The sequence below is a fragment of the Heterodontus francisci genome, chromosome 6 (genome assembly GCF_036365525.1).
Source record: "Heterodontus francisci isolate sHetFra1 chromosome 6, sHetFra1.hap1, whole genome shotgun sequence".
NCBI classification, from domain to species: domain Eukaryota; kingdom Metazoa; phylum Chordata; class Chondrichthyes; order Heterodontiformes; family Heterodontidae; genus Heterodontus; species Heterodontus francisci.
Window position 1 is genome coordinate 80,115,072 of NC_090376.1, and position 26,153 is coordinate 80,141,224.

General features: G+C 42.6%; 1 protein-coding gene across 1 annotated transcript in view; it reads right to left on the bottom strand.

The window, feature by feature from the left end:
* Positions 1 to 26,153, bottom strand: part of LOC137371408 (NADP-dependent malic enzyme-like) — a 216,695-nt gene that overhangs the window by 53,551 nt on the left and 136,991 nt on the right. The window contains exons 7-8 of the mRNA XM_068033969.1: positions 15,515 to 15,618; positions 214 to 323 (exon numbers count right to left, since the gene is read on the bottom strand). Coding sequence (XP_067890070.1) covers positions 214 to 323; positions 15,515 to 15,618 — 214 coding nt within the window. The remainder of the gene's footprint in view (positions 1 to 213; positions 324 to 15,514; positions 15,619 to 26,153) is intronic.

The following is a 26,153-nucleotide window of genomic DNA, read 5'->3' on the forward strand; positions in this document are numbered from 1 at the left end:
AATCATAGACTAAAACAAAACAAAACAGTACAGTCCAGCCCAAGCCGACCCGAATGCTGGACGCAGAATACAGACCCGACCCGACCCATGTAGTCGGGATTGGTCAGATTCTGGTTGGGTAGCCAGGCTTTAATCCCAAGGCATGATTTATTTAGCTGTTATTTCAAAAAATGGCAAATTTCAAATTTGTTACCCAGTAATTTTTCTACCAACCTTGGATGTCATCATTAAAAGTGAGGTACTTGTTGCGGTATTTGTTAAGAAGGCGAAAAGCATTGGAGTTTGCAAAATCTTCAAACTGAATGAGACAGTTCATTCCATACCTAAAATCCAATAAAATAAATGGTTAACCAGTTAAAATAGAACATCAATAACTAAGCAAACCAATTGTTAAAACTACAACACACTTAACTGCAATCAGGTACGAAGGATGAAAAAGACGCAGGTTTTTTTATTACTACCTATTTTAAACGTATGATACAAGCACAAAGGGTCAAATGGCTTTCTTCTGTGCTGTATCATTTTATGGTTCTACGAAATAGAGCAGGACTAGATAGAGAATACTTCACTATTGATTTTTTTAAATGTTTGTGATGGCCTTCATACAAGTGAAACAGTTCACCATTTCTCCAGTGATTCTATGGTTACATGATTTTATGTTGAACATTGAATTTGTCCTTTGAATTTAGTCCCGGAACAAAATGTGCTGCTTGTAACTTTATTTCCATGTTTGATTAATTATAGGTTTTCAAGTTTCAAATATTTTGGCTAGTGGAATTATTCCTAAAAAACTGAAGAACTTTCTGTGACTAATGTACAATGTCTACAGATAGCTCTGACTCCAAGTGCAACTCACTTACTTCCCTTATTCCCTGTTTATTGTAATAAATTATTCACAAGTGGATGTTTCCACTTAACTGATTCAGTCATCAACTGCTTTAGAGAGATAAGGAGAGATAATGAACAGAATTCTGCCATCAGACAATGATGTCAGGAAGCTACCTGCTGTTGGTTGAAATGCATAGGAAGCTATAAATCTTAGGCTGGGTGGGTCTTACAGAAGATTTAAATGATTAAACAAAAGACGAGCTGTTTTAATGCCCATCCTATATTCTACAGAAATGAAAAAAAATTAAAAGTGCAGAACTTCTGATTTGTGCCAATGGTATAATTGCTTTGTTGAGTTCTCCAATTCATACCCGACAAATTTTAGATTTCCTGTAATTAACATGTGACCCACATGATAGAGAAAAAACAAAAATCCTAGGATTCAGAAAAGGCTTTCGGCTACAGTGAAGGATGACAGGATCCTCTGGTTAGAAAGCGAGAATTCCAAAGTTAGTTTTTGCCCTCTTTTCAGTTATCATCCTTTCCCAATAGAATTATAGACCATGAATCATTGTCCCAATAGCTGCTAAAATTATGCTGAAATTAGCTTTACTTTACAATGGCAACATCCACCCTGTGAGAGACTTCATTTGTAGCTTTTAACTTTTTAAATCAATTGCACAGCATTGTATTCGACATCTAAGAAACATACTATATGCCATTTACAAAGAACTGCTAGAGATTCCTCAATTCTTGTGCAGTTCTCGGATTCTCATACCTAGTTAGAAAAATCTTTCTACAAAAGGGCACAAAGTGAATTACTTGTTAGTTTGTTACAAAAGGAAAATTAGATGAGAGATATACTATGCAAAATTAAGGCATACATTAGATGTGCATTGTAACTAACAGAAAGTCTCCTGAAAGCTATGAGAGTTTGCGATCGGGACCAAAGATAATGGGCTTTGGTCTTCGCAATTGTGACTGCAAACAGTTAAGACTTACCCAAGATCACCTGTTGCACAAGCAGCATGACACTGCAGAGGCAGTCAAAGATTGGAGTGTGGTGGTGGAAAGATAGAGCTGGGATCCTGCAGATGATACAGGAGTGGCCAAAGAAGGAACCCTGAAAGTGCAGCATCATGGAGCACACAACAGACAAGAGATGTGGTTGGAGGAGGTCAACAATGTTAAATGCTGTGCAAAAAGGAACAAAGAGGGATAAGGCTCCACAGGCATGGTCACAAGAGAATACTGTACATGACTGACGTTAGGGAAACTACGATGCTGTCAGCAGGGCTGAAGCTGAACTCAAGGATTTCAAACAGGGCGTTGCAGCAGAGATGGTCAAGAGGCTGGGAGACAACAACCCCGTCAGGCACTTGAGAGAGGAAAGTAAGCTAAAAACAAAGTGGTAATTAGTTGGGGTAAGGGGGAAAGAGGTCATAAAAACAGTTAAATGGGGGAACACTGATTGGACAGAGTTGGAGTGGCAAGACTGGAGCATTGCTTTTTAGCACTGAGGAGACCAAGTCAATAGCTTTGTTGACGCATTCACAGCAAACTCTTCTCCAGAGGGACAGAAAGTTCTTTTTGAAATCATATTTCATTTATGCTTGGTCAAGCAAATGGTAAAGATGGATAGAAAACAGATAGAAAAGTAAATTTCCAGTTATATAGTACTATCTTATCACCTCTCTCAAAAACATCCCAAACAGCTTTATATACAATCAATTACTTTGACATGTAATTACTGCTGTGGTGCATAATAACACAGCAAACATCAAAAACAGTGGTGAAAAGAGCAGCCAGTTCTCAAGAAAGGTCATCAACTTGAAACACTAATTCTGTTTCTCTCTTCACAGATGCTGTCAGGCCGGCTGAGTATTTCCAGCATTTCTTGTTTTTATTTCAGATTTCTAGCATCTGCAGTATTTTGCTTTTATTTTATTTGCTATGTATCAGTCCATTTAACTCCTTTGCTTTGAATCCAGGCTAGCATCCCAAAAAGGTGCTTGATGATGTAGTGATAATTTCCCTTACAAATCATACTTCAATATTGCATCAAGTTCCGGGAAGGTCCAAAGCTTAATCACTTGCATCAGATACAAATGCCAGTCCTAGACTTTTTGTTCCAAAAGCTGATTCTCTTGGTTCAATGGCTAAATAGTAGTTTTCTTTTTTCTATACCTCGAGGGAACAATGACGATATCTAATTCATGAATAAAAAGAATCTAGAAGAACAAAGCTTGGTCTGTTAAGATGAATATTCCCAGAGAAAAATACAAGTGCAACATTGTGCATTCTGGTGACACACCACGATGATTCACAATCCATTAGGGCTCATCCTAGGTGGTGGTATTTCTGTGCCCACTAACTCCTAGCCAATATGTTACTTGCAATTTCACAAATATAATTATAATAAACACAGCTGCAATATTTCCACAATTTTACCAATTTCTGGACTAAATGTAGAAGGTCCAGTGGATTTAATCAGAATGTAGGAAACTCTCGGGGGGTTAAATTGGATAGCCAGCAAAATCAGGCTTGGTGTAGCCTGCTCATTTTCATCAATGTGGCATGCAGCCCAGCACTGAATGTGCTTTTGAGTGGCTGCGGTTTGTGCAAGTCTAGCACTAATTAAAGATAGCTTGCAATACTTAAAGCCAGACTACACCTCTTAAAGGGGAGGTGCATTCTGTCTGCAGCAGGGGCTGAAACTATTTGAACACCCCATGAAGACTTTCAGGAAGGTCCCAAAATTGTGCAGCAGGCAAAAGAGTGTACTCTAGGTTTGTCGGATGTCACATCTTGGTGCAGGAAGTGGACTGGAGGAGAGAGGTTCTCTTCCCTCAGGGGGCCAAGAGGCACTCCAGGTAAGTGCTCAGAAGGCAGTGGAAGCAGGTGGCCAGGGTGGTCAATGCCAACAGTGCTCCACCAAGGACCTGGAATCAGTGCCACAAGATGTTTAATTACCTCACTCGAGTCAAGGTCAGTAAATACATCTTTACAAGCAAATCCTACCAACTGCACCACTAGCCTTGCACGTGGCTCTATTCACCAGACCCCTTACCAACAATCTATAATCAAACATAACTCATACCTCATCATCATATGCGCTTCACCTCATCCTCTTCCACTTAGCACTGCTGCAAGCCACACACTCACATTTTACACATACTGCCAGCTACTCACCTGAGGCAGACATATCGTCCAAACACACTGCACTGACACACCTCCCTCTTTTGCAGGACAAGGCGTCCCATAAAACACAGCAGCAAGGTGCTGACCCCCATGGAGGAAATGGTGCTAAGAAAAACTGGAATGGCCGTCACTGAGGCTGTGGCCAGCGGCATTGCTGAAGCTATTGAGCATGATGCCCCTTGTAAAGTTTCACTTCCCCCTTAGCCTACAATCTGCATGGTCTATAAGCTGCAGGTGTAGTCATGCACCTCTTGCTCTCGTCCTGTTCCCTCACCCCAAACTTTCCCTTGTGCATTTATGCTTTCAGATACCCAAGAACTGCCACATGGCCAGCCAGTGGTGTCTGAGGCTGAAGGCCCAGAGGACGAGCAGACTGAGGAAGACAACACACCGTCACTTGATCTGACACTCACAGTCACCAGCTCAAATACTGGCACTGTACGTACTTTAAAGGGTAGTACAGAGGCAGAATCCACATATGGTGAGTCACCGGGCTTGAGTGGGTTGCAGTCATGCCAGGGGAAAAGCAGAGTGAGGGCGTGAACTCACCGCAGGGCAAGGTCACACATGAGTTCTGCTGCAGAGAACTCAGATAAGTTCTTCAATGGAGTGGGATACAGAAAAAGGCTGCTGGACACAAAATGTCTGTTGTCATTGCTAAGGAGCATGGAGGAGCCCAGCTCCAACTCAGCACAGAACTTTGCGCAGAGCTTGGAACCTGTCCTTTCCAGTGTGGAAGTGGAGGCCAATGCCATGAAAACACTTGTGGATCTGACTATGATGCAGCATCTGACAGAGACATAGAAAAACAGGAGTAGGCCATTCGGCCCTTCGAGCCTGCACCGCCATTCAATACGATCATGGCTGAACATCAAACTCAGTTCCCTGTTCCCACTTTCTCCCCGTATCCCTTGATCCCTTTAGCCCTAAGAACTATATCTAACTCTTTCTCGAATATATTTAATGATTTGGCCTCAACTGCTTTCTGTGGTAGAGAATTCCACAGGTTCACCACTCTCTGCATGAAGAAATTCCTCCTCATCTCACTCCTAAATGGCTTACCCCTTATCCTTAGACTATGACCCCAGGTCCTGGACTCCCCAGCCATCGGGAGCATCCTTCCTGCATCTAGTCTGTCCAGTCCTATTAGAATTTTGTAGGTTTTTATGAGATCCCCTCTCATTCTTCTAAACTCCAGCGAATGCAAGCCTAATCGAGCTAATCTCTCTTCATACGTCAGTCCTGCTATCCCAGGAATCAGTCTGGTGAACCTTCGCTGGACTCCCTCCATAGCAAGAGCATCCTTCCGCAGATAAGGAGACCAAAACTGCACACAATACTCCAGATGTGGTCTCACCAAGGCCTTGTATAATTGCAGCAAGACATCCTTGCTCCTGTACTCAATCCTCTCGCTATGAAGACTAACGTACCATTTGCTTTCTTAACTGTCTGCTGCACCTGAATGCTTACTTTCAGTGACTGGTGTACAAGGACACCCAAACCTCGCTGCACCTCTCTCTTTCCCAATCTATTGCCGTTCAGATAATAATCTGCCTTTCTGTTTTTGCCACCAAAGTGGATAACCTCACATTTATCCACATTATACTGCATCTGCCATATATTTACCCACTCACTCAACCTGTTTAAATCACACTGGAGCTTCTCTGCATCCTCCTCACAGCTCACACTCCCATTCAGTTTTGTGTTGTCTGCAAACTTGGATATATTACATTTAATTCTCTCATCTATACCATTTATATATTGTGAATAGCTGGGGTCCTAGCACGGATCCCTGCGGTACCCCACTAGTCACTGCCTACCATTGGAAAAAGACCCGTTTATTCCTACTCTTTGTTTCCTGTCTGCCAACCAATTCTCTATCTATGTCAGTACTTTACCCTCAATCCCATGTGCTTTAATTTTGCACGCTAATCTCTTATGTGGGACCTTATCGAAAGCCTTCTGAAAGTCCAGATACACCACATCCACTGGTTCTCCCTTACCTATTCTACTAGTTACATCCTCAAAAAGTTCCAATAGATTTGTCAAGCATGATTTCCCTTTTGTAAATCCATGTTGACTCTGTCCGATCCTGTCATTGTTTTCCAAGTGCTCTGCTATTACATCTTTTATAATGGACTCTAGCATTTTCCCCACTACTGATATCAGGCTAACCGGTCTATAATTCCCTGTTTTCTCTCTACCTCCTTTTTTAAATAGTGTGGTTACATTAGCTACCCTCCAATCCGTTGAACTGTTTCAGAGTCTATAGAAGCCATCCAACGTCGCAGTGCTGCAGTGGAAACTCAAGACTAAGGCCATGAAATCTCTGTTTATTGCCATCATGGCTGTGGATATGAGCGCTCAAAGGGGCTTGCAGGGCTTCACAGCAGTCTAGCAATCTGTGCTCCAGCAGATTACTAGGATTGCTGAGGCACCACCTTGGGGGAGTAGAAGTGGCTCCATGTAGCATAAACCTGCTGTCCATTATGCTCCTACCACTGTCCCGTGCCAGCACCCTGTTGTGGCCTGTCAGCCAGCCAGCCCAGACTGCTACTTCTTATGCCGAGGTGGCGACGTTTGAAGCCAGGCCTTCAAGGCCCAGAGCTGCTCAAGAGCATTCTGCAAGACCATCTGCAGTCTCCCCCACTGAAAGTCAGCAGCATCTACCAGCCATGCTGCAACCACTGGGGTAACACTGTGTAGGAGCACTAGAACAGGCAACGGCACTGCAAGACCAACATTAAGGGAATGTGCAAGAGTATTGTACGAAGTATTGGATATGTTGATTGATAAAGTTGGCATGGAATGGATTTTTGGAACATCTTTTATTTCAGGATTGTGTGATGATCTGTAAAAGAGGGATGTTAAGGTGGGGAAGTGTTGAGCAATAGGGAGCTAGGGTTTCACTCAGGGGAACTGGAGCTGATAATACTCAGGACTTCCCACCTGGAACGTGGATATGCCGGCAACATCCGCCCTCCTCCTCCTGCTGAGTTGGTTGCTGAACCCTCAGTGTCAAGGGCTGCGCCCTCATGATGGCCAGGTTGTGGAGGATGCAACAGCCAACCACAAACCAGGAAAACTGCTCTGGCGAGTACTGGAGGGCTCCTCTCAAGCAGTCCATGTAGCAGAACCATGGTTTCAGCAGCCTGATGGTGTGCCAGATGATGCTCCTCATTGTACCACAGCTCTCATTGTATGAGTGTTGGCATTACAGTGGGCAGTCATCAGCCAGGTGTATAGTGGATGGCCCTTGTTGCCAAACAGCCACCCTCTGGTTCTCCACAGTGACTGCAAGATCCATGCAACAGTGACTGGCACAGGATGAAAGCATCATAACTCTTGCCTGGATAGTGGCCATTCACCAGTATGATGTTCTGTATGTGGCTGCATACCAACTGCCTGCTGAGTGAGTGGTATTGTTTGCTGCTCCAGTATATCTCACCACTGAGATGCAGCTCCCCCAAAGTTGCGCATGTGCAGCCGACTGCCCCCTACACCAGGGGAAACCTGCTATCTTGGCAAAACCACATTCTCACTCCTCTTGCTTCTCACTGTTTAGGGAGAAGACAATGAAGTCCCATCTCCAGGTGTACAGAGCCTCTGTGACCTCTAGGGTGCTGCAATTGATGGTGAACTGCAAGATGTTAGCAATGCCGCCAGTTCCAGCCTGGAACAAGTCACTAGCGAGGCCATGGTCATTTTGACAGCCACTGGCGGCGCCGTCACCCTTCTCTAAGGCTGCAAGTCCGATTCCAAATGTTGGCACTGTTCTGTGACCAACTCCTTACTGAAGCACAGTTGCTGAACACACTGCTCCTGGCTTGGATGCAGGTAGAAGTATTCCTTGAAGACTCTTGGTGGCTAAGCCTCCTGTTGAGAGCCCTCCACCTCCTCCCTCTACAATTAGGTTCACCTCTCTGCTGCCCCTTCTCCCTCTGATGGTGTAGCCCAAGGGGAACTGCAACTACAGCCTTCATGACTGGGAGCAAGTAGTGTTACCAGAGGCCTTTCAGAAGCACACAATGCCTTCCCAATGTCCAGCACCACTCCCTGCTGACTTAATCAACTTTACACAACTCCTCCAAAAACCTAGTACTTCCACTAACTCTGCAAGAGCAAGTAGATAGTAAAAATCAACTAACTTGCAAGGTGGACAGTGATGCCTTTAAATAGCACTGGTGGGAAGTCCTTGGTGCTGCTGAGCTCAGAATGACAGGTTGGGCATCAAAACTGTATTAGGTGCTGAGTGACAAAGCAACCTGCCCACTCTTTATACCTCCGGCACACACACTGGACGCCTGTGCTGATGCCCTCAACATGGAGTTCAGTGCAGGTTGGGCTTTAAATGGTTGGGAGCGTTGCTAACGCCATTTTTCACATCAACTGGCACCTGTATCACCAAAAGTACTGGTACTATGGAAATGAACATCGTAGCCAAAGGGTTCATAATTAAAATTTATATTAACAATTATTAACCCCTTTGTTTAAAAATATACAGTTCAACAAATGTTGTTAAAAAAGTGTGGAAAGGAATTTTTCATAATCACTTTTCCCCCCCAGAGTCCTACCAGGGAAATTAAAATCCAATGGGCATTGCAATATCCTGTTCTAAATAAAGGCCAATGATTGGATGCATTAGTATCAAACTTCTACAAAATTACAACCAGCCAAACATATTCCATCACAAGCCCGAGGATTCAGATAAGATATCATCTACAAAAGCAGAGGGAGATGAAGAGGTGGAGGGGTATTGCAAGGTAATTCTGGAGCAAGGGCGCTAGGTGGCTGAAGGACAGATGGCCAATGGTATGGCAGACAAATGTAGAGTTTAGAGCATCCGTGTAGTTGCAGGTGGTTGGTGGAGAGAGGAAGGAAGGGAGGAGGGAAAGAAAGAGAGAGAGCAGGGTAAGTCATGAAGGGATTTAAACATAAGGATGAGAAATTTAAAGAGACAATGGGAGGCAGTGTAGGTCAACAGAACTTATGAGAGTTTGAAACTTGGTATAGTATAAGATATAAGCAACAGAATTTTTGACGAGTTGAAGCTGCTGAGGGTGAAGAAAGGGAGGCCCAAAGGAATAGCATCAGAATAGTTAAGCCTGGAGGTGATAATGACATGGATGAGAGTTTCAACAGCAGATGGGCTGAGGTAGGGACAGAAGTGGGAAATATTAGAGGTTGAAGCAGATATGGAGAGAGGATATGGGGTCAGAAGCTCACCTCAGGGTTGAATAGGACCTGGGTTCTGAACAGTCTGGTTCACCCTGAGACAGAAGCTGGGATTGAATCAATGGCAAGGATACAGTTTGTGATGGCGACCAAAGAGACTTGTTCAATCATTCCAATGCTTGGCTGGAAAAAATTGTGGCTCATTGGACTGAAGTCTGACTACCAAGAGACAGTGGAGGGTTGCAGTGTGTCAGCATACATGTGGAAGTTGATTCAATGTATTTGGGCCATGTCACCAAGGGACAACATTGAGACAAGGAAAAGGTTGGGGCCATGGAAAAATAAGCCATTGCTGGAGAAGCTCAAATTGCAAATCAAATAGCTAAGAGTGCAACCAAGTGAGGGCAGTCCCACCGAGTTGGATAGAGAAGAAACACTGAAGGAGGATTGTGTAGTAGAGTGACAAATGCTGCAGAGGTGTCGAGGAGGGAAATCGCACTATGGTCACAGTGTATGACATTTATGAAGAGACTCAAAACTGATTGGTGGCAAAAATGGGCATGGATTTGGGACATGAGAGGAGGGAGAGATTGAGAACTGAGCTGTCTTGTGAGGAAATTTGAAAGGAAGTGCAATAGGCAGTGAGAAGGGGGAGCCATTTACAACATCAGCTAAAACGAGGACCAGAAGGTGATCCTCATGGACAAGATGAAATTCGGTACGGCATGAGAAGACGAACTAGAGCATGATATGGGTTCAGAGCTCGGACAAAGGGGTTGCAGCAGAAGAGATTGCCTCAAATTTATTGACAAAGGCGTTCATGAAGTCCTTGCAATTCTTGCTAGAGAAAAGGGTGGTGGAGGCAAAGGAAAGAAAATTAAGCACATGCAGTAAAGAGTTCTTTGAACATAATTCGTAACTCACAATTTATTTGAAAGTGCAGTGAAAAAGTATGAATGATCACTATCCCTTTGTAAGTACACTAAATGATTGGCCACAGGTGCATGGGCATTTTTCTGCTTATCTTTTTTCATAGCTAGGATTTGTAGCAGATGTTTTACAGCAACATTGGAGAAGGACAAAAAGGAAGTAACATGAAAAATCTTTCAACGGTAGGAGCTACAGGGGTCAGAAACATAATTAATTACTTTTTCTTTCCAGGAAATGAATAATACAGTTGCAGGGGTAAAAAAAATAAAAATTGGTCTGTCCTGTCATCTTTGATTCAAAATTCCCTTGGTTGTGTTGCTTCCTAATGGGATTTCAAATTTTTGTGACAGAATGTTCTGCTGTAGTTGGAGACTGTGTCACTGGTGGCCCTGTGGACTAATTCTCTATCCTGAACACCAGCTCTTACAACCATATTTGTTTTCCTCACTCCCAGGTCAGTACTTACTTTATAAGAAAAATTTGCTGCTTTAGCTTTATTTCACATCGCCCTTAAAGTATCTTTTGCCCACTGATAGACACAACCCACCAAACCACTTTCTCGCCTCCAAATACCACCACCTCCCAACTTCACTTGGTACTGGCCTGCCACTGCTGCAACTTCTCATAGCCCTTCCCCAACTCATGCACAGACCTTGCAGTGTTATTCAGCTACCTAATTAAGATGAGGAGAAAGCCCAAGGTCGAAGCAGTAACCGAAATAATTTCAAGGCTTCTTCGTGGGAAACGTTATAAGTTTTACCTAAATGTCAGACATGTGAAAGTACTCTCTGGGATTAATGAGTATTGATTGAACCATGAAAGCCAAAAATATTTAAAGTTTAAAAAAAAATGCAACTAAGGGTGCAAGTTGCATAAATAAAGGTCATAAGGGTATTATTCAGTGCTACAGGCTGAGTAATGAAGAACTCAGACTCAGATGAATGAAAGTGGGCTTCAAATGATAAATAAGATATTAAATAGAATAGAAAATGTTGGTCCTGAGCATGATCAAAAGTGTAAGATTATTAGGTTACGAAAAGTTACTAACCAGCATACTAATTGTTAAAATCCAGCTATTATAAACCAACTAACTAATTATCATAAACTAACATTTAGCTTTATTAGAAGCCATCTTTGTAGTATAGTAAATGGGGAAAAACTTCGGAAATAGGGCACAGTATGGACAAGATGTCAAGGCAGAGGGATTCTGGGAGATTATGCCAAGTTTTAAAATGCTTACTTGCAGCAAAAGGATGAGACCTTGAGAGCAGACAGTGAGAACAGCTTCTGCATGGAATTGTCACGTAGCGAGAAAGGCATCCTCAAAATGTAAAAGCATCGATATAAAGTAGTCAACACAAAAGGATACTACTTGCACAAATCCGAAAGGTTAGCAACCATCACAAAATGATCCTTGGCTGGTTAAGAAACGCATCCTTTAATACAAGACTAATCACTGATTGGGAGAGGAGCGGGTTAACTGGAAAGCTGTCAGAATAAAAGGAGTCTTGTTTCTGACACTGTCTGGCAGAGAACAACAAGAGACAAGAGAAAAAGAGAGAGACCGACAAGGGAAACTTGAAGACCGCTACGGCAAAAGAAACTAGTTGTGCGCTCTGCCGTCCAGTCTTTAATACAGGTAGTATCTGTTAATTACTGCCTGAGTTTGCGACTATGGTTTATCTGAAAACTTAACAAACTTGCCCTTGCCTTTATCTCAATAAAGTCGATTCATAACAAGCTTTGTGCTGCCACGTCTGTTCACACTTTAGAAGCGGGTAGAAAACACCCCTATCTTATCAAATCTTACAAGAGCCAGTAATCCCAATATCCCAGGTAAACAAATAATACTGAATTTTGACTGTGATTTTGCAGATTCTTACAGACTGGGAAAGGCTTCTGCAGAAGAATGAGCTAGCTGGGATGAATAGTCTCCTTCATAAGTTCTCATCTCAAGAACAACAACTTGCATTTATCTAGCACCTTTAATGTAGTAAAACAAGGTGCTTCACAGAAGCATTATCAAGCAAAATGCAACACCAAGCCACACAAGATGATTTTCGAACGGGCTTGGTTAAAGAGGTAGATTTTAAGGAACATCTTAAGGAAGGAGGGTAAGGTAGAGAGGTGGAGAGGTTTGGAAAGGGAATTCCAGAGCTTAGGGTCTGGGCACCTCATGGCTACCAATGGTGGAACAAAGAAAATCACGCCTGCTTAAGAGGCCAGATTTAGAAGAGTGCACAGATTCAAAGAGTTATAGGTCTGGAAGTGGTTACAAATATAGGGAGTGGTAAGGGATTTGAAAATAAGGATGAGAATTTTAAAACTGAGGTGTGGCCGGACATGGAGACAATGTAGGTCAGCGACTACAGAGCTGATGAGTGAATGGGACTTGGTGCAAGTTAGCATATGGAGAGCAGAGTTTTGGATGAGCTCAAGTTCACAATGAGTGCAAGGTGGGAGGCCAGAATGCAAGAATTAGGAGAGTAGGCCACTTGGCCCCTCCAGACTGCTCCGCCATTCGATAAGATCATGGTTGATCTGAGTGTGGCCTCAATTCAACTATCCTTCCTGCTCCCCATAACCCTTGACTCCCTTGTCGACCAAAAATTTAACTCAGCCTCGAATATATTCCATGATCCAGCCTCCACTGTTAGCTGGGGAAGAGAATTCCACAAACTAGTGACCCTCAGTGAAAAAACTTCTCCTCATCTCTGTCCTAAATGGGAGACGCCTTACTTTTAAACTGTGTCCCCTAGTTCTAGACTCCCCCACAAGGAGCAACATCCTCTCATCATCCACCATGTCCACTCCCCTCAGGATCTTATATGTTTCAATAAGATCACTCTTCATTCTTCTAAACTCCAATGAGTATAGGTGCAACCTGCTCAACTTTTCCTCATAAGAAATCAGTCGAGTGAACCTTCTCTGTACTACGTCTAATGCAATTATATATTTTCTTAAGTAAGGGGACCAAAACTGTACACAGTACTCCAGTGCGATCTAACTAAGGCCCTGTACAGCTGCAGCAACACTTCTCTACTTTTCTACTCAATTCCCCTTACAATAAATGACAACATTCTATTTGCCTTCCTAATCACTTGCTGTACCTGCATACTAATGTTTTGTGATTCATGCAGCAGGATACCTAGATCCCTCAGTACTATAAAGTCCTGCAGTCTCTCTCCATTTAAATAATATGCTGCTTTACTATTCTTCCTGCCAAAGTGGACAAGATCACATTTTCCCACATTATACTCTATCTGCCAAATTTTTGCCCACTCACTTAATCTACCTAAATCCCTTTATAGATTCTTTAGGCTGGATTTTTAGGGCCCTCGTGAGGTGGGGTCGGAGGTAGGCATAGAATCACAATGGGTGGCAGGGGTGGGGGTTGTGAAGGGCCCGTCGCCAAGCGATTACCCGGGGGCGGAATAGGCCAAGGATGGCGTTCCTGCCTAGAGGCCAATTGAGGCCCCTAAGTGGCTCATTAATGGCCACTTAATGGCCTCTTACTGCTGCCACTGGGATTTAACCAGCTGCTGTGGGGGGTGGGGCCTCCACCACGCAGGGAGTAGGCACCCTCCCTGTGGGCCTGGGGGGGGTGCCCTCCTCCGCAAACAACCTATGGTCCCGGATGGGAAACACTGCACCTCCCAGGATCACCCTCCTCCTGGACTTTACGACCACACCAACCACCTCCCCCCACAATCCTCCTCGCCGGGGCAGTCTGACCTGGCCCCGGTGCGAAAAGGCCGAGGCGGGACTCCCCCCGCCCCTGCCTGCCATTTGGGCCCGGCGTCGGGACCCCTACCACCTCCATAAAATCCAGCCCTTTCTGTCCTCGACAGCTTACTTTCCAACTTATCTTTGTGTCATCAGCAAATTTAGCTACCATACATTCGGTCCCTTCATCCAAGCCCCAGCAATCATTCCATGTGGCACTCCGCCAGTAACGGTTTGCCAACCTGAAAATGACCTATTTACCCCTACTGTCTCTGCTTCCTGTTAGCTAACCAATCTTCTATCCATGCTAATATGTTACCCCCTAGACTAGGAGAGCATTGGGACAGTCGAGTCTAGAGATAATAAAGGCATGGATGAGAATTTCAGCAGCAGATGAGCTGAGACGGAGCAGCGAAGGATGACATTACAAAGATGGTAGGTAGGTCGTCTTAGTGATCCAGAGAATATGGGGTCAGAAACTCAGGGTCAAATAGGACACATAGTTGCAAATAGTCTGGTTCAGCCCCAGACAGCAACCAGAGAGAGAGAAGAAGTCGGTAGCAAGAGAACAGTTTGTGGTTAATTGGAGGAAATTTCTACTCATTCAATACTGGATGTTGGGCAAGCAGCATGATAAATCAAAGGTTATCGGGTTAGATGGGAGTGTGGAATTCGAGACGCAAACCAATCAGCCATGATCTTATTGAGTGGCGGAGCAGGCTCGAGAGGCCGAATGGCCTACTTCTGCTCCTAATTCGTATGTTCGCAAATCAGAGGCAGTGGTAAGATTGAGAGAAGTGATGGTGAGGTACAGCTGTCAGTGTACAAGTTAAACCTTAGCTTTTGGATGATGTTGTTAAGGGACAGCATGTAGATGAGAAATGGGGGGTGGGGGCTACGGATAGATACTAAAGAACTTCTTGAGGTAGTGGTGCGGAAGTGGCAAGAGATGCCATTATAGATGATTTTCTGGTTACGACTGGATAACTAGGAATGGAACCATGGGAGCGCAGTCTCACCCTGTTGGACAACAGAGGAAAGGCTTTGGGAGAAGGATAGATGTGGTCAACCATATCAAAATTTACAGACAGGTCAAAAAGGATGGAAAATGGCAGTTTACCAAGATTACAGTAACATAGGATGCAATTTGTGTCTTTGATGAGGGCTATTTCACTGCTGTGCCAGTGGCTGTGCAGAGGGTTAGCATATTTTATAGATTTTAAAAGCTACGTTATATGAAATAGGCAGATTTATGTCAGTTGGCCTCTTTTTAGAGTGAAGAGTTGCTCCAGCAACATTTCCCTCAACTTGCTGTGCAAACAAACTCCAGTTCATCATACTTCACCCCAATAATCCTTTTCAGTGTTTCCTATACAACTTGAAAATGATATAGTTTTTTTGTCACAGCCAGTAAAAGCGATCTTTTTAAATAAAAGAAGTCACTAAGGTCATTCATCTTCTTGGATACTGAATTATGGGAACCTATTTGCTTTTCTGATGTAACAAAATACATTTTAAATAATATATTTTGACATGATATCCTAATAGTCTGACGCATTTATGTGTGATGGAATATTTGCTGAAATAGGGACTGCCACCATAATATGAATCACAGTTAATTCCTGTAGAACAGGAGTGAGCTACAACATCCTACCTGTCCGTGACAGCTTGCATGAACTCATCAACCAATTCATCATACTCCTGCCCGCGAATTCTCTTGTGCTTCAATCCAATATAAAGTGGGTCATTGAGAAGAGTCTGGAAAAGATTAGCACTTTTAAAATCTATGCTAACTGACTTTTCTGATATGTTCTTCTCTTCCAAATTTTGCCTTGTAATCAATTACTCCTTGCATTTTTATGCTTGAGATTTAAATCTAGTAACACAGTGATCTTTTTAAATAAAAGGTCACCCAGGTTCTTAGATCTAGGTTTCTCATCAAAATGGTTACAAGTAAATATCTATTTACTTCACAAATAAATGGAAAACTTTTCTAAATGAGACCATGGAAATTTCAATTTAGTGCTTTCCAATGTCTGGAATGAAAGTATTTGGAAAATATAATTAACAGTATTTATGGTTCAATACATCATGAGGCATACTAAAAATATAATTAAAGAAAACAAGAGTAACATTCAAAAGAGCAAATAACCATTTGTTATCGTTCTATAAAGTCTTTCTAGTTAAGGAGTCGTTCCTTTCTGCAGTGTGAAATATAACAACTGGCAGGTGAGGCAGATTGAATTGCACCCGTTTTCAGATGTGGCTCAAAAGATTTTACTTCAGGGGCCGGAAGAATTTTCAATATAAAACTTCCCACAGCCAGGCAGTGTACAAAAAAAACCTATAATCTATTTGATATATATGAACACGATTATAGTGTTCAAAACTGCTTTCTAATTAATTCATGCTTACCGCATATAATTGGCCATGTGGTCAGCAGAGATCAATCACATTCCACAACAGACTGAAAATATAATCAAACTTAAATAACTAACCACTTAAAAGTTGTAACTAGAAACTGAAGTGAATGTAAACATTTCAAAATAAAATCAACTCTTGGTTAAAGTTGAAGGCCTGGGTCTCAATTTATGAGCAAGCCAATCAGATGGCAGAGGCCTACTCGATTTCAAAAAGATGTTTTTTTCTTAAAATTTCTCTGAACTTTTAAATGAAAGGGGAACTAGGAGAATAGAAAAAAAAAACCTCCTTTCTGTAAAGAGATATTTGCATTTTTATCTAACTTTCATTGTTGCCTACCAGCAGCAGAGGTCTCATAGTTTGAATGTTCCCTCACTAAAGGAAGACACCATGGTGGTGTGACTGAACAGGTCAATCAGCAACATGCTTGTAAAGCTCTGAAATCTATTAATTAAGAGACACAAGAATCATAAGATCATAAGAAATAGGAGCAGGAGTACCCATTCAATAAGATCATAGCTGATCTGATTGTGGCCTCAACTCCACTTTCCTGCCTGCCCCCCAAAACCCTTGACTCCCTTATCAATCAAAATTCTGTCTCAGTCTTGAATATATTCAATGACCTAGCCTCCACTGCTCTCTAGGGAAGAGAATTCCAAAGATTAATGACTCTGAGAAGAAATTCCTCCTCATCTCTGTCTTAAATGGGAGACCCCTTATTTTTAAACTGTGCCCCTAGTTCTAGATTCCCCCATGAGGGGAAACATCCTCACAGCATCTACCCTGTCAAGGCCCCTCAGAATCTTGTGTTTCAATAAGATCACCTCTCATTCTTCTGAACTCCAATGCGTATAGGCCCAACCTGATCAATTCTTCCTCATAATACAACCCCTTCACCCAAGAATCAGCTTAGTGAACCTTCTCCGAACTGCTTCCAATGCAAGTATATCCGTCCTTAAGTAAGGAGACTAAAACTATATGCAGTACTCTAGGTGTAGTCTCACCAATGCCCTGTACAGTCATACCAAAACTTCCCTACTTCTATACTCCATTCCCCTTGCAATAAAGGCCAACATTCCATTTGCCTTCCCAATTACTTGCTGTACCTGCATGCTAACTCTTTGTGATTCATGTACAAGGACACCCAGATCCCTCTCTACCACAGCATTCTGCAGTCTCCCTCTATTTAAATAATATTCTACTTTTCTATTCTTCCTGCCAAAGTGGACAACCTCACATTTTCCCACATTATACACCATCTGCCAAATTTTTGCCTACTCACTTAATCTGTCTACATCCCTATGCAGACTTGTCCTCCTCAGAACTTGCTTTCCTACCTATCTTTGCATCATCAGCAAATTTGGCTACAATACACTCGGTCTCTTCATCCAAGTCATTAATATAGACTGTAAATATTTGAGGCGGCAGCACTGATCCTTATGGCACTCCACTAGTTAGTTTGCCAACCTGAAAATGCCCCATTTATCCCATCTCTGTTTCCAGTTAGTTAGCCAGTCCTCTATCCATGCTAATATATTACCCCAAACACCATGAGCTCTTATCTTGTGTAGTAGCTTTTTATGTGACACCTTATTGAATGCCTTTTGGAAATCCAAATACAAAAGTTAGGAGTGTGATGGAATACTCTTCATTTGCCTGGATGAGTGCAGCTCTAACAACACTCAAGAAGCTCGACACCATCCAGGACAAAGCAGCCCGCTTGATTGGCGCCCCATCCAACACCTTCAACATTCACTCCCTTCACCACTGATGCATGGTGGCAGCAGTCCGTACCATCTACAAGATGCACTGCAGCAAGACTCCTTCGACAGCAGCTTCCAAAGCTGCAATCTCTACCACCTAGAAGGACAAGGGAAGCAGATGCATGGGAACACCTGCAAGTTCCCCTCCAAGCTACACACCGTCCTGACTTGGAACTATATCACTGTTCTTCATTGTTGCTGAGTCAAATCCTGGAACTCCCTTCCTAACAGCACTCTGGGTGTGCCTACACCCCAGGGACTGCAGCAGTTTAAGGCGGCAGCTCACCACCACCTGCTCAAGGACAATTAGGGATGGGCAACAAATGCTGGCCTAGCCAGCGATGCCCACATCCCATGAACACGTGGGAGGTGGTGAGGGTGACTTCCACTTTACACCTCTCAACTGACCGCAGATAGTGTTTTTAAAAATAGTGTTTTAGTCCTGGAGGTTCAAATAAATAGACAAACGACAGGTTTTCTCATAGGTTAAAAAAGAAATATTTATTTTACACAATAACCAAAAAATGTTCACGATCTCACCCATTCATGCATTCACCCAAGCACACACACAAGAAACGATAGAGAGAGTAGAGTGGTAGCATGCAGTTAGAGTCCAACTGTAGTAAGAGAGTTCATTGTTTTAAGAAAACCTTTAGAAGCTTTTCAGGAGGAAATCTTGCAACGGTGCAGGCCTGAAAGTTCTTTATCTTGAAAAGGATGAAGTGTTGCAGGCTCCTTATGGTTAAGCCTTAATATGAAATCGATGGTGGAAATCCTGGTTCAATTTCGCAGGTGGTGAAGTTTCAAAGTCACCCTGCGATTTCTCTGCTGCAGTAGTTAAAAGATGTTATCAGCAGGGCTCCTGCTTAGCTGGAACTGCCATGGTTGAGTTAAAGAGCCATGGCAAAGCCTGCTGACAGAACAAACTGGTCTCCGACCCGCTACTGGCTCTTCGGCATTGAATGCAGGTCTATTCTGTTAAGATTCCATACAATGGGTCAACTTGATCATTCGAATGATGCAGGAGTTCCTGGCACTTCAGTCTTGTCTTTCTCTGCTGCACCTGCAGATCGTGACCCAGCTCTCTTTTTACATTTTCTGTATCTTGAGCTTAGGACTGTCTCCTAGGTGACCACAATAGTCCAGAAATCTCTCATTCTCTCTGATGCTGCAAAATTTTCATACTTGTTTTCAAATGCCTCCATGGCCTCGCCCCTCCCTATCTCTGTAATCTCCTCCAGACCCACAATCCTCCAAGATATTTGTGCTCTTCTAATTCTGGTCTCTTGAGCATCCCTGATATTAAGCACTCCACTACTGGTGGCCACGTCTTCAGATGCCTAGGCCCCAAGCTCTGGAATTCCCTCCCTAAACTTCTCTTTCTTCCTTCAGGATGCTCCTTAAAGCCTACATCTTTGACCAAGCTTTTGGCCATCTGACCTAAAATTTCCTTTTGTAGCTCGGGGTCATACTTTGGTTTATAATGCTCCTGTCAAGTGCCTTGGGAAGTTTTATTAAGTTAAGGATGCTATATAAATACAAGTTGTTATTTTTGTTGTTGAGTACAGCTAATTGTTCCTTGAGCATAGAAACCCTCTACTCAAAAGATTCAATTTCTGATACTTATGGGGGAATTTTAAGCAAATAAAGGCAGGTTTCGAATGAGTGGAGGGTTAAAGTCTTAAAGATCAGATTCCGGAGCCTAACCCGCTTCAAGGAAACTTGTCATAGCAAGAACACAACAAGCCGACGTTTGCACTGCTCTAGGGACTGCTGTATTTGACAGGCCTCTCAAACTAAATTGCAAATGATTGCATATGACCTATTTTATAGAATTTAACATTTTCCATGATGATTACGGCATCAATGTGCTTCACTCGATTAATACCACACATAGATAGGATCTGCTATATGAAACTGTAACAGTGCAGTTGATGTTTCTTGCTCACAGGAAATTTGGTCCAAAGTAACATTGGGAATTTAAGGAATCTATGAATTACATTTCATCCATTTAAAAAAAAAGTTAAGTTTGAAGAGAAAAGCAGTAATCAAAGAATCTTACACTGGAAACAATAAAGTATCTACAGCACCTGTAATTACATGATTTAAAAGAAATACTTGCATTTATATTGCGTCTTTCACAGCCAAGTAAGTACTTTTGAAGCGTAGTCATGGTTGTCGTGTAGGAAACGAGGCAGCCAATTTGTGCACAGCAAGCTCCCACAAACATCCATGTGATAATGACCAGATAACCTGTTTTTATGATGTTAATGAGGAATAAATATTGGCCAGGACACTGGGGATAACTCCCCTGCTCTTTTCATCAAAATTGTTCCATAGGATCTTTAACATCCACCTGAGAGACAACACCAGCACTGGAGTTTCAGCCATGATTTTTGAACCCAGAACCTTCTGATTCAGAGACAAGAGTACTACCAACTGAGCCACGGCTGACACTCCTACAACTTAAACGTTTTTATTTGAGTAGAATCATCCTCAAACTGTTTTAATAAACAGCATACACGATGCAAAAGAATGGAATATTCATCTTATTTCCCGTATGAAATACACCAGGATAATGTTTCCACTTTGGGCGCAATCAGCGATGCAAATTGCACCTGTTTTGAAAAGTGGTTTCTTCCCTCCCATTCAGAGTTTCCACTCAAGCTCATCTATTTATCGCTGATTGCAAAATCTGCCATGAGCCAGCTCAATCGGGCAGCTTTTTAAAAAGTAATTTTTTCATTTTGCTTTAAAAATTTTCCTTCATATGTTTAAAAGTGGTAACTTGAAGTTTGATTAAACTTGGCGGCACAGTGGTTAGCACTGCAGCCTCACAGCTCCAGGGACTCGGGTTCAATTCTGGGTACCGTCTGTGCGGAGTTTGCACGTTCTCCCTGTGACCGCGTGGGTTTTTGCCGGGTGCTCTGGTTTCCTCCCATTGCCAAAGACCTGCAGGTGATAGGTAAATTGGCCATTGTAAATTTCCCCTAGTGTAGGTAGGTGGTAGGGAATATGGGATCACTGTAGGGTTAGTATAAATGGGTGGTTCTTGGTCGGCACAAACTCGGTGGGCCGAAGGACCTGTTTCAGTGCTGTATCTCTCAATAAAATAAATAAATAAAGCAACTGAAAATAGGTTCATCACAAAAAATAAGCATTTTAATCACAGTGTCAATCCACCACAGCTGAGCAACCCAATTTTAAACTACTGAACTTCACTGTTAAAAAATAGATTAGACCATTCTCTAGTCATATTCAGGTACATTAGTCAGTTTCTTAGTAAATTGAAACTAAAATCTCATTTAAAATTTTTAAAAATATATCTTTTAGGGTCCCTGCAGCCAAAAGAACCAGCTTACTTTTGAAAGCCTCCCTGAAGGTCTGCAAACGAAAGCAACTAAAGGAAACTCCCAACGCTGATGCTTCTTTGTACTGTGAAAGGCAGAAAAATTCAAACCACCCAATCTACAAGCACCAGATTTATAAGGCTTTTATACTGATTATCACCTGCAGTTAGCAGCCAATTAAAAATAAAACCACAGGATTTTCTCATCTGGCAGTCTGAAAGACCTGCTTTTCACTGAATGGTAGTGCTTACCACCAATGCAACTTGGGTTATTATATTAAAAGCACTAAAATGTCAGCTACATGATATACAAAAAAATTCAGAACCACTCCTTGTGACACCACATTATGTCATGAAATCGCCATCCACACTCTCCCCATGATGATATAATTGCCCGGATTTTGCTGTGAGCAGTAAAGGAATGGCTTTCACTGTTCACCTCGCATCCAGTTGTTCACAGAGATCTTTTGCAAGCTTGTCAGTGAGATTTTTAGTTTTCAGGGGTCAGATCCAGTGCAGCCCCCTCTAAAGGGTAGCATCTGTGAGCAGGACAGCAGCAGGGAGGCTCTTTAACCAAACAGATTGAAGAATCCTCACCGAGACATACAATTACATTTAAATCATGGCACAAGGAAAATAAAGATTGAGACATATACATGGGATTATGGGAGACACATGAGAAAAATAGGAAACTTAAAAACATGTTAAAAAAATCTGCAGCATTAATTTTCTTCTGAGCGAAAGAGACACTATATTTGTAAAATTAATTTTTCAGAGTCAGAAAGGCCATTGTTCAGCAGTAATGATCATTTATTACACCATTAAGAACTCAGTTACTCCTGACTGTCCAAGCCCTAACTCTTTCAGCTGTGTTTAGTGCAAGACTAATGACCAATTACCCTAAGTTCATGCCATTACAGCGATTTCTGTGCAGATTCCATCAGCAAAGACTGCAACAGGACAGTCTGTGGACAAGCAGGGTACCTCGGAAACAACTTCTTGTTTTCCACATTTAACGGTGCATGTGCAGGCGGCAGAAGTTGCTGTCAGTTTTACCTTGTAATACTGGCAAGCATTGACAGCCTCACTGTTATTAATACAACAAAATCTGGGCCAATCTGCTGAAAGTGGTCTAGAATATTTTCCACATCTTATTTGCTGATGATGGTACAACACAACTACATTGTGCATACTCTGCAGCTAATGTTGTAAAGACACACTGTGGACTCAATTTTATGTAGGGAGGCAGGGCCCTAGCGCCAGGCTGAAAAGATGGGGGGAGCCCCGCCTCTGCATTTTATCTGACCCCCAGAGTGATCCTCCGGTCTTTTAGGGTGAAAGAAGCACCAGCAGATAACATCAGTAAAGATGAAAAGCGCATCCCCATTCCCTTAAACACTTAATAGGGATGGGAGTCCAGCCCCCAAGAGCTGCCGGCCAATCAAAGGGCTGGCAGCTCAACAGTGCTACCGGGAGCAGTGGCCACTGCCGGTATGGCAGGGGCCTCAGACCTAGGCCCAGCGTTGAGGAGGGGTCGCCGGGAGGTTCAGAAGGCCCAGGCAAGGGGGATGGTGTTGAGTACAGGTTGAGGGGCTCCCAGGGGTACAGTAGTTTCTGGGGGAGGGGGGTCCTCTGTGGGCCACAAATTGCCCACGAAGGAGGACTCCCACCCGCCCATCCCCAAGCCCGCAGGGAGGGCGCTTCATTTCTTCATTTTCTAAGGCGTCCTCCCAGCGTGGCAAGAGGCCTTTAATTGGCCATCAATAGGCCACTTAAGGCCCTCAACTGGTCTCTGGGCAGGAAGGCCAACATTAGCCTATTCCACCCCCAGGAAGATTGGGTCTCGCAATCCCAGCGTCGTGTTGCATGGCAGCCGCTGCCGCTCAATTCTCCGGTCACCCCGCCAGGGAACAAAATCCAGCCGCGTGTCTGCATCCCCCGCTCAATGTACTTTATACACCATCCTGCAAAACTAACTTGTTAGTTTATTCAGCATTTCAGATGAATTACTCTATTCCTGTTGTAGGTTCTGTTGAAGAGAAGAATTTTTCATGCTAAATAATTGTTTTTATTCGTTCTTGGGATGTACGTGTTGCTGGCAAGGCCAGTATTTATCGCCCATCTCTAACTGCCCTTGAGCAGGTGGTGGAGAGCCACCTACAACTGAGTTGCTTGCTGGGTCATTTCAGAGGGAAGTTAAGAGTCAACCACATTGCTGTGGGTCTGGAGTCACATGTAGGCCAGACCAGGTAACAGCATAAGAAATAGGAGCAGGAGTAGGCCAGTCAGCCCTTTGAGGCCGCTCCACCATTCAATGATATAATGGCTGATCTTCTACTTCAACACCATTTTTCTGCACGATCCCCGATTCCCTTGATGTTTTTAATATCTGGAAATCTATCGATCTCAGTCTTGAACATACTCAACGACTGAGCCTCCACAGTCCTTTGGGGCAGAGAATTCCAACGATTCACCAGAGTGAAGAAATTCTTCCTCATCTCAGTCCTAAATGGTCTGCCCATTATTCTGAGACTGTGTCCCATGGTTCTCGACTCCCCAGCCAGGGGAAACATCCTTCCTGCATCTACCCTGTCGAGCCTTCTAACAATTTTGTATGTTTGAATGAGATCACTTCTCATTCTTCTAAACTCCGGAGAATAATGGCCCAGTCTATTTAATCTTTCCTCAAAGGACACTCCATCCATCCCAGGAATTAGTTAGGTGAACCTTTGTTGCACTCCCTCTATAGCAAGTACACCTTTCCTTAGGTAAGGAGACCAAAACTGCACACAATACTCCAGGTGCAGTCTGACCAAGGCTCTATATAATTGCACTAATATATCTTCACTCCTGTACTCAAATCGCCTTGTAATAAAGGCCAACATACCAATTGGATTCTTAATTGCTTGCTGTACCTGCATGTTAGCTTTCAGTGACTCATGAACAAGAACACCCAAGAACCTTTGAAGTTCAACACTTCTCAGCCTGTCACCATTTAAGAAATACTCTATTTCTGTTTTTCCTACCAAAGTGGATAACCTCACATTTCTCCACATTTTGCATTCCATCTGTCAAATTCTGTCCACTTGCTTAGCCTCTCTAAATCCCCTTGAAGCGTCTTTGCATCCTCCTCACAACTCACACTTCCACCTAGTTTTGTGTCATCTGCAAACTTGGAAATATTATATTTAATCCCCACATCCAAATCATTGATATAGATTGTGAATAGCTGGGGCTGAAGCACCGATCCTTGCAGTACCCCATTAGTCACAGCCTGGCGACCAGAAAAGGACCCATTTATTCTTACTCTCTGTGTTCCGTCCATTAACCAGTTCTCAATCCATGTCAGCATATTCCGCCCCCAATCCCATGTGCTCTACTTTTGTTTACTAAACTCTTGTGTGGGACCTTATCAAAAGCTTTCTGAAAATCTAAATATACCACATCCACTGGTTCCCCTTTATCTATTCTGCTAGTTATATCCTCAAAAAAACTCCAACAGGTTTGTCAAACATGATTTCCCTTTCATAAATCCATGCTGACTCTGCTCAATCCTACCATTATTTTCTAAGTGTCCTGTTATCACATCCTTTATTATAGATTCTAGCATTTTTCCTATGACTGATGTTAAGCTCACAGGTCAGTAGTTTCCCATTTTCTCTCTCCCTCCTTTCTTAAATAGCAGGGTTGTAATTGTCACTTTCCAATCCACAGAAACCATTTCAGAGTCTATAGAATTTTGAAGTATGACCACCAATGTATCTACTATCTCCACAGTCACCTCTTTCAACACTCTGGGATGTGGATCATCAGGTCCAGGGGATTAATCTACTCTAAGTCACATTAATTTCTGTAATTTTTTTTCCACTCGTATTAATATCTTGCAGTTCTTCGTTTACACTAGTCCCACGATTCCCCATTATTTCTGGGAGGTTTTTAGTATTTTCCTCCGTGAAGACAGACATGAGTATTTGTTTAGTTTCTCTGCCATTTCCTTATTCCCCATTATAAATTCTCCTGACTCTGCTTGTAATGGACCTGCATTTGTTTTTGCTAATCTTTGCCTTTTTACATACTTACAGAAGCTTTTACAGTCCATTTTAATGTTTCTTTCTTGCTAGTTTACTCTCATATTCTATTGTCTCTTTCTTAATCATTTTCTTGGTCCTCCTTTGCAAAATTCTAAAGAGCTCCCAATCCTCAGGCTAACCATTTGTTTGGGCAACTTTAAATGCCTTTTTCCTTTGATCGAATACAATCCTTGATATTTTTCATTAGCCACGGTTGCAACACTTTCCTTGCTGGGTTTTTGTGTGTTAAAGGAATGTATTTTTGTTGTAAACTATGTATTAGTTATTTAAATGTTAGCCATCACCTGCCTACCGTCATATCTTTTAACATAGTTTCCCAACTCATCATAGCCAATTCGCCTCTCATACCTTCATAGTTTCCTTTGCTTAGATTTAAAACCCTAGTTTCTGATTGAACTACATAATTTTAAAACTTAATGTAAAATTCTATCATATTTTTGTCACCGTTTCCTAAAGGCTCCTTTACAACAAGATTATTAATTAACGCTTATTCTGAAAATAGAGACATGTTATCAAAGCTTTTCGTCTTGCACTCATCAGGATAACTCTAAGAATAAGCAATGTAAGGGAAAACAACAACTTATACTATATAAGAGAGTGCCGATTGATTGGCAAGTGAACGCTGATTGGTAGAGGAGTTCACTTGCCAACCAATCAGCACTCTCTTCT